Source organism: Zingiber officinale, chromosome 2A (assembly GCF_018446385.1).
Source record: "Zingiber officinale cultivar Zhangliang chromosome 2A, Zo_v1.1, whole genome shotgun sequence".
NCBI classification, from domain to species: Eukaryota; Viridiplantae; Streptophyta; class Magnoliopsida; order Zingiberales; family Zingiberaceae; genus Zingiber; species Zingiber officinale.
The window spans coordinates 84,961,074-84,970,780 of NC_055988.1; the positions used below are offsets into that span (position 1 = coordinate 84,961,074).

The window sequence follows — 9,707 nt, forward strand, 5'->3', positions numbered from 1 at the left end:
GCTCCCCTGTGGAAAACCTCTCTATGAGTCTACCATCATCATCTAGTACATCAACGAGGTGTGCTCTAAAGGTGACGAATCTTCCTTCATCCTCGTCAACCCCTTTGATTGTTCCCTTGCTTGGATACTAGACAAGGTAAGATTTCAATCTTGATAAGACTTAAATAGAGGTATCAATCGACTGATGAACTCTTAAACTTCGAATTCAGGGTTTGAATGGGTTTAAGGTGTTTGTTGAACAATAGACAATTTTTCGATTTGAGCAATCAACCAATGATAATATTGCAGTAAAAAGAATGTTTGAAACTCGCCTAATCTGTTGGATCGAGACGCATGTGAGAGGGAGTAAATCACGTGGTTTTAAAAAACTTTTTTCTTTTTGAAATAAGTACATAGCGGAAAGAAAAAGCAAAAGCAAGTAACAGTAAGAGGCACGATTCAATTTTACTTGGTTCGGAGCCTTCGGTGACTTCTACTCCAAGACTCAGGTCCCGTGGATATATCGACGAGTAATCCATTAAAACACCTCTTCTGAAATCTCCGAAAGAAGGGATCAAGTACAAGAGAAAGAATAGGACAAGTGTAGTATGCTACACTTTTCTTTTGTAATAATTAAGTGCAAAATCGTAAATTTGTTACCCAACACCTTTGAAGATTATCGGATGAAGCTCTATGTTGGATGGCTCCTCAGCAGTAGTCGGGCATAGCAGCGTCAAAGCAAAGCAGTGGTAGAAAACTGGAGCAATCAAAAATCCAATCGGACGCGTAGAAGCTCATATGGAAGTTATGTCTCGAAGCTTGGTCGAGACACCCATTTAAAGAGTGTGGAAGGCACTTTCCATAGCCTTGGAGGTGCCTCCAACGTGTAAAATCTGATCCCAAACTCGTTACTTCTTATCTGCGATAAAGTCTGAATTTTATCCCTTGGAAGACGCCTTCTATAGCACCAAAGGCATTTTCCATGAATAGTACAAAGGTGCCTTCCAATGCTTGAACATGCCTTGGGTATTGTTCATCTAAGGTATTTTTGCTCCTTTTGCCCTACAAGTTAGGTTAGTTTAACACGATAATATTTAACTTGTAAAATATTGTAAGTACAATAATATAATTAATTTATGACTTAGACTCTGTCTTCTAGACTAGGATCTAGTCAAGGTCTCAATTTAGGTTTCCAAAATGGACCTAATTGGGTCGATGCCTACTGTCCCCCCAACCGGAATACATCCTCACTTACTCACTCTCCTCCGGTGACTACCTTCACTTACCTGCTAAATATCCGGTCCTCCAGACCTGTTTCAACTTTCTCTAGTCTTGCTTAGTATTTGACCAAGCTAATATACTAAGACTTTCTTGTAACACTGAGTTAGCACAATAGATAAAATAGTAAAGTAAAAAGTGTTAATAGATTTCAGGATTCGCTAGTCCGATCAACCACACGTGGTCAACCGGAAACTAGTTTCTCACACATGTTTGGACTTTATTTCTCCAAGACTTCTTATTTCCTAAGATTAGCTCCCCCTAGGGTTGCCCAGCTCCACTCACTAGGACTTCCAATATCTGGCTTTACTTACCAGGACTTCCATCACCTAGCTATTGGGATGTATAATATAAGCCTAGCTTTTGTATGAACATCTGTTTTAAAATATTTTGAAATGAGAATCACTTTAGTCAAATGTTTGCATTTTATATTTATATATATGTCAATATAGTTGTCCATTTAATTTATATTATAGATAATATAGTGTGTGGTGCCACACAGAAGATCATGTTATTGGTTCCTTATAAATTATAAATAGTAGCTCACAACCAAGATGGATTGGGGTAAATCATTGGAATGGTTGTAGTGTAATTTGGTATTAGTCTGTCTTGACTATAAAATTACACTAGTACACTATGTGTGTATTGAGCAGGACCGTTTGAGGTTGTTCGATTTGTACTGACTACATAAAAGAATATAACCTCTGTTATTATAGATATGCGCCCTCTTAATCCCTATATAATAACAAGCACGTATACTTAGTATTTATTTTTTTAACTTATCCATGGGTGAGATTTATTCGTTAAATCACTAGACCCGATGAGTTGGGAAATAGTACTATTTATATGGTGTGTTGTTGATTATAGAAGGAATCTGTTCCTAATTATTTAGGCTGATGATGTCCCTTTGAGGAGCTCATAAGGATTATCATGTAAACCCTGTAGGTGGACTTAGTCCGGCATGATAATAAAGTTGAGTGGTACTACTCTTGGAATCAGATGTTAATTAATTGGGTTGTCAGTAACTCAATTAATTAACGGGCATACGATATCTTAAACATAGAGAGATTAACGCACTCATGATAAGAAGGAGTCAATATTGTAATATGAGATTGGTGCGGTAGTTCAATAATAACCCTTTAGTGATATGAGTTATTATTGATGGACTTGAGTTAGCTGTTCGGGCCGAAAACAGGAAGCCCAAGCCCATCAGGAGACCTAAATCAATTCCTCCTCTAGGTCCATGTTATAGCCTCTATATAAAGCCTCGCATCCACCCATCCACAACTTGGTTTTGTTTTGGTTTTTTCTTACCTTCCTAGGGTCGGCGGCAAGGCTATAAAAGGAGTAGGTGGTGGCCCCAAAAACCTAATAATTTCCCACAATTCTCTTCTCTCCTCCTAGGGACGGCGGCACACATCCTCCTCCTTGTGGTCGGCGCCCCTCACCTCCTCCCTCCTTGTGGTCGGCGCCCCTCCCCTCCTCCTTGCTTAGAGTCGGCGCCCCTCCTCATTGCCAAGGGTCGGTGCCCCTCTTCCTTGCTAGGGTCGGCGCCCCTCCTTGCTAAGGTCGGCACCCCTCCTTACTAGGATCTCTTGGTGGCTGGCGGATTGGAGAAGAGGAAGAAGAGGAGAAGGAAGAAGATTAGTAGGCACCCCATCTTAGAGATTCCTTGGTGGTTGGCGGTTTGGAAACAAAGAAGAGAAGAAGAGTGGTTTTGTCTTGGTAGATCGTCGCCCACACGACGTCCAAGAAAAGAAGAGGAATACAGCCAAAGATCAAGAGATCTTTAGCTACAAAGGAAAGGTACAACTAGTTCTTTAATTCCGCTGCGTAATTAGTTTAGTTTTCTTTGTATCGATTTTGAATACCAACATAAGAGGTCAGCAATCTTATACTTCGATCAAGGTATGCTTTGATCCGTCAAGAACTTGCTTGATTGATCAAACACATGTCTGATCGAACATGTGGGTTGCTAGGAAAAGTTCTGTACTTGTACAATATTTGTACAGGGAAATTTAAACAGAACGGAATTTCAGCGCCTTCACTAGCTTCACTCACTAGGGCCCAACTTCACTTACCAGGACTTCCACTACCTAGCTTTACTCACTAAGGCTCGACATCACTCACCAGGACTTCCACTACATAGCTTCACTCACTAAGGCCTAGCTTCACTCACCAGGATTTCTCCTTGCCTAACCTTCAGTTAGGACTAGTCACTTAGTAGAATCTTTCAGTTAGGACTTACCCTTGCTAGTCATTTAGTCCTGACTAGACTTCTCTCTTCCAAACATCAAGTTCTGTTTGGATCAAACCTTAGTCAAACTGATCATACTTGAGTTTATTGTCAAACATTAAAACCCTAGAAGTCGATTACACCAACATAATCAACTCGACTGATGACGATCAGTTGATTGATGATGTGGAGTAGTCAATTGTTGTCATGGTTGCAATGAACATAATGTTTTAAATTCGACTGTGTGACTTGACTATTTAGGTAGCAGTTGATTGATGGTCATGAACAATCGACTATTGTGGTAAAAGCTAAATTGGAATGATTACAATGTTGAAATTCAACAAAACAATCGATTGATGGGAGCTATAAGTCGATTGTTAAACAAAAATCAACTCCAACCTAAAGCCTATAAAGGAAGAATTCGTGGAAGATTTCGATGTTGATTCTTAAGGGTTTTGGAGGGGAGTACTGCTATATTTATAAACTTTTAAGAAAAAATATAAAACAACTACAAAGCAAGCAAAGCGAAATTCATTTACATAAATTATTATGTATATGTTAAAGGGAAAGGTTTTAGGCTTAGTAGAATAAAGTCATAATATATGAAATTTAAGTTTAGCAATATTAGACATAATCAGCCAATTGTTAAGATAGAAAATGACGAGTTGTCCGAAATCGAGAGTTTTAAATATTTAGGATCATTTTTGTAAATTGATAGAGTGATTGAGAGAGATGTCTTATACAAAATATAAGCACGATGGTTGAAATAGAGGTAAGTGTCAGGTATTTTATAAAGTACCTCTAAAACTTAAAGTAAAGTTCTACAAAACAGCAGTTAGACTTGTTATGTTATATGGAACTGAATGTTGAGTTATCACTCGAGCACATGAGCAGAAGATGAGAGTTGTAGAGATGAGGATGTTAAGGTGGATGCGTAGACATATGAGAATGGATATAATAAGAAATGAGAACATTAGAGAGAAAGTCGGAGTTGCATCTATTAAGAGAAAACTCCGAGAAACACGTTTAAGATGATATATGTATGTATTTAAACGACCAATAAATATTCTAGTTAAGCGATATGAAACTATGACAAACATACATATCAAACTAGAAAGAGAAAAATCAAAAAAGGCTTAGTTAATAATAATAAAATAAGATAAAATTTATTTAAGTATAGATGATGATATATTAAAAGATAGAGCTCAATAATATAAGAAATATATCATCATTATTTTTATTTTCTTGTTCGTGTCACTTGTAAAGGATATAGAATAAAAATTTCTCCGACTTCCGTTGGTATCAACAAAGAGATAGATAGTGGTGTTCTAAGTAGGATAATAGACCATAGAGTAGAAATCAAAGGGGAACCTACAACATTTAATCCACAAAGTGCAATATTTCAAGGAATTTAACAGGGCAACAAAAACTCATTAATATCAAACATGAAAAAGACAACAATTTAATCTCTTGCTAAAAGTCACCAGTAAATTGCAAGACAAAAACCATGCGTCTCTCAAAATAGTAAATGATGATCAACTCAACAACTTAAACCCCAAGCAGAAAAGTACTAAAACCAATTCCAAACTCGAAACAAAAAAGCATATTTCCCTCCACAGCTTTACCTCACAATGACAATGTCATCGATCTTCAAAATCATTCTCACATCACTCGGCTGCCAACGTGATTGTGCTGGTCCTAACCAATAGCGGTTGCACGATATTCTCCTCCAGGATGTTTGTGATTTGCCCCTTCCTCACATTGATTCCCAGCATTGTGACGATGGCTATCGAGTTTAGACTGGCGTTCTCTGCCAAAGTGTAGGGAATGACCTCGAGAGCTTCTGCAAACTCCTTGGTGCGGTAGCTTTCCATGCCTTGAAGCTCTTTTGAGTTTTGCCCAGGCTCGGAGCTGCCTGGGCATTTGGGTGCACCTCCACCGGCAATTAGAAACTTCTTATTTACTAAGCATCTGTAAGAAAATGTAAACTACATTAGTAGATATAAGCTTATACAAACATATGTTTAAGAATGGCCAACAACTAAAGCATCATTACATCAAAAGCTACTAAATTCCCGAAAAAAAGAACAAAATCAGACCCTTTTTGTCATCTAATCACCATTTTTATGAGAGGCTTAATTTCTGCTTGATCCAAGCTGACAATTAGTATCACCATTTTTGTGTTTGCAAAGAGATCCGCCTATTGAATCGAGGAAAGTTACAGATTCAATGTAAAGTAGTATTTGCAGCGCTATTGTGCTTCCGATAATATAGTCATAAATCAATATGTGGCATCTCCTTATGAAACATGTGAAAATTTTAAGCCGACGGCTTCATAACATTTCTAGATTGATTCTTGACCAACAGATAAGAAATGGATTTCAAATAATTATTACCTCTTTAAAATGAGAATGATCAGATAAAAATATACCATTATCTACGAAACAAAATGGAAATCACTGATTAGTATCATTACCATTCCTTTCCTACTTCTTACCCTAACAAAGACACTCTAAACGACATACATAACTTATCAAATGTCTATACTCGAACTATTGAGCACCAACTACAATTACAACACTACAACAGCCCCTAATATCCTCGATAAACTTCACACTTTTCTAACCGGGATCATTACAACAACCTGAACATATTCCAAACATAAAAGTCATGCCAAGTTAGTCCCCCTACTCGATAACTCACTGTATGGAGATTCAGGCCCTTCCTACCCAACCCAAATGTACAATGCTTTCGCCTTGTATAGACCAAAAACAAAAACCAAATTCACCTTCAGCTACTAATGTATTTGTCACTAAAATTGCAGGTGACACAGGGATGAATTGACCCCTAACAAGAACAGTTGTTGTCCTTCCCATATCTTCGATCTCTGTGAACTTCACAATCTTCCCGTTCCCGACCGAGGATTCCTCCATGGAGCTGGCGAACCTGAGCTTGTCCTCTCGGAAGTGCTCAATATTGGCAATTGGGAGGCAGTTCAAAGTTTTTGTGATAAATTCAATCTCATCTCTTTCAGCATCCTTTACCACCAGAATCTTCGCCTTCACCAGGTAGTGCAGTGTGACTGTGAGAGATCATCAGTCACAGCATCTCTCAGAATGCTCTTTTTGGAGAAGAAGCACAATGCAACCTGTTGCTTTGATCTTCTTGACCATTCCTAGGATATAATTCCGTTCTTATTAAAAAAGATTTTTTAAATAATTATTTTTTTATTTTCCCTAAGTCACCTCTTTATTTATGGATCAACGTGACGTAAGCAGTTACGTCATCGCGCTTACTATTCAAAATTAGTAAGCAAACAGTGAGTTGGTCCAACCACCTCGCCTCCCGCGCCTATAATTAGCAGAACCACCGGCGTCGATGTACTCGGCCATCATTCGCCAACACCAATTTGCACTCCCATGGCCGGACCTTCGGCGGAGGATGTGAAGGTTTTGGGTCTGTCGCTGAGCCCCTTCGTCATCAGGGTTCGCATCGCCCTCCGCCTCAAGAGAGTCGAGTACGAGCTCGTGGAGGTGCGGATCACGGAGCCGAAGAGCGAGATCCTGGTGAAGTCCAACCCGGTGTACAAGAAGATCCCCGTGCTGCTCCACCGCGGAAAACCTATCTGCGAGTCCGCCGTCATCGTCCAGTACATCGACGAGGAGTGGACCGACGGAGGCGGGTCCTCCTCCATCCTCCCCGCAGACCCCTTCGACCGCGCCATCGCTCGGTTCTGGGCCGCCTACATCGACATTAAGGTAAAGGTCCCTGTTTTCGCAATCCATCAAATTAAAAACAAAACATTTGACGCCTATTTCTTCGATTTGAACCAGTTGCCTGCTCCAGTTAGGGCTTTGAGGTTTGAGACGGAGGCGGCGAAGGAGGTGGAGTTGGCCGAGCAAATCCGACAGGCGCTGGGGCTGCTGGAAGAGGCCTTCGTGGAGTGCGGCAAAGGGAAGGGCTTCTTCGGAGGGGACGCCGTCGGCTACGTGGACATCGCGCTGGGGAGTTACCTGGGGTGGATGATGGCGCTGGAGAAGGCTAAAAGCGTCAAGCTTTTGGATGCGGAGAAGCTTCCTCGGCTGGCTGGATGGGCGGAGCGGTTCCTGGCGGAGGAGTCAGTGAAGGGGCTGGTGCCGGACGCCGACGAGTATCAGAAATTTTACGCAGCCGCCGCGGCGAGGACGAGCGCTACTCCTGCATAAGATCTGGTGAGATCTAAATGGTGTGAAATTAGGGATTGAGAGTCAAGAATTCTCATTGTCTTCAAACATTTATGAAGTCAAATAAAATCTAAATCCAGTGAGAAAAATCATAGATTTTCGAACTCATTTATGATCTTAGTTGCAGATCTTGTTTGTTTCATAGCGTAATCATTTTGAGGTTGATGGAACTCGAGTTGACTCGATGAGTAAAAGGAAAGTTTATTTGGGAGAAAGATTGTAGGTGCAATCAATCTGATATTCATATATGGTTGGCTAAGATTGATTTGGATGTATGTGGATGCTTGAGTAGAAAGTCTAGTGAATTAAAGTTGATCCGATACACAATGAGAAAATCTAAATAGATTAGAGTTGACTGGATATTTAGCGATTGAAAGTCTAATAAGTGAGTCATATTGACCGGACATTTAGTGATTATAAATTCAACAAGGAGTGAACATTAGAGGAGAAGTCCAAGTAAGTTATGGAAGACCAAATACTTATAGTTGAAAGTCTAATAAGAAGTTGTTAAAGTCCAAGTGAATTATGAAAGATCAAACACTTAACATAAGATGTGAAACTCAAGTGGATCAATATTGACCTGACATTTGATAATAAAAAAAAATTCAAATAGATCAAGGAGGACAAACATTTGACAATAGAAAAGTCTAATAAATCACTGATGATCCAATGTTAGGCATTAAAAGTTAAATCCTAATAGGTTATGAAAGATTGAATGTTTGACATGAGACAAGAAAAGAAGTTTAGATAGGTGAAAAAGAATCAGTTGTTTAGCAATGATGAAGTTTTGATTGGTCAAGATTGACTAAATGTTAGAGAATGATGAAATCCTAATAGGTCAAGATTGATCAGATATTAGACAGTGGTGAAGTCCTAATAGGTTAAAGTTGACCAAGTACTATTGGACTCCGTGGTTGTTTTGATGTGATCAACCAAGTTAGGTTAAGTTCTGTTTGATTTTGATCCCTGTGTCTAAGTGTGCAAGAACTTAGGAGCACAGGAAGTCGAGCGGAAGACGCAGCTGACGAGAAGGATGACACGGGAAGGGAGCAGACGGACTCGGTGAGTTCGAGGGACGAAAGAGCTGCGGAAGAATACACCGGTAGACAAGAAGAATGTACGCGACGTTTGAGGGACGAAAAGCCTGAACGGAAGTCTGCTCGAGGAGAAGGCCGGAAATTGGATTCGGGTGAGCCTTATTTCGATTGGCCACAATCACCCAAATGAGTGGAGCTTCAGAAGGTCAAAAGGAGCTAGAAAACTTTGCTGAAGGCGCCCTCAACAAAGTGTTGAGGACGCCTTCATCTTCCTCAGGCGGAGGGCGCCCTCCATAAACCATCCGAGGCGCCCTCAATGCCATTGAGGGTGCCCTCAGCCAGTCAAAGATGAATGTTGGCAGCGGATAAAACTTTATCCGCTGTATTCACCTTGGAGGCGCCCTCCATCCATTGGGAGGCGCCCTCAAGCTTATGGATAGGACTTCCAGGAGCTGCCTATGGAGCTGGGAAATAGAAAATCAACTCTTATACTAACTTCCTTGCAACTACTTAAGCTTTTATTATGTAAAAGGCTTCTCCACCTTCAGAGAAGGAGATTCTGACTGAGCTTTTCAACCGCCTTGGATTAACAACCACCTAGGTTGTAACCAAGACAATCCCTGAGTCTCTTCATTAGTTCTGTTGTTTTATTTTTATTTATTGTTGCACATTAATAGTTGAAAGAACAAGGAGAGTATTTTTTTTATTTCAGGCAATTCACCCCTCCCCTCTTGTCGGCCCACTGCACCAACAAGTACTAGGTAATATGAAGCCTTGACAAGTTTGTAAGTACCCTGTAGTAGTTTTGATGTGGTTAACCAAGTTAAGTTAGGTCCTATTTGTATTTAATGTCTTGTGTCTAAGTATGCAGGAACTTAGGGACACAAGAAGTCAAGCGGAAGACACGACTAGCGAGAAGGATGGCACTGGAAAGGAGTAGACAAGCTCGGTGCA

General features: G+C 40.2%; 2 protein-coding genes across 2 annotated transcripts; one reads left to right on the plus strand and one right to left on the minus strand.

Annotated features, from left to right (window-relative positions):
• Positions 1-5,160: 5,160 nt before the first annotated feature.
• Positions 5,161-6,885, minus strand: LOC122043760 (T-complex protein 1 subunit delta-like). Its single transcript, XM_042604346.1, has 5 exons — positions 6,831-6,885; positions 6,282-6,575; positions 5,890-5,930; positions 5,613-5,693; positions 5,161-5,481 (listed from the first exon to the last, which is right to left on the minus strand). The coding sequence occupies exons 1-5, from the start codon at positions 6,883-6,885 to the stop codon at positions 5,161-5,163; spliced, it is 792 nt and encodes a 263-aa protein (XP_042460280.1).
• Positions 6,880-7,824, plus strand: LOC122041395 (probable glutathione S-transferase GSTU6). Its single transcript, XM_042601052.1, has 2 exons — positions 6,880-7,251; positions 7,327-7,824. The coding sequence occupies exons 1-2, from the start codon at positions 6,913-6,915 to the stop codon at positions 7,696-7,698; spliced, it is 711 nt and encodes a 236-aa protein (XP_042456986.1). The 5' UTR covers positions 6,880-6,912; the 3' UTR covers positions 7,699-7,824.
• The last annotated feature ends 1,883 nt before the right edge of the window (positions 7,825-9,707 follow it).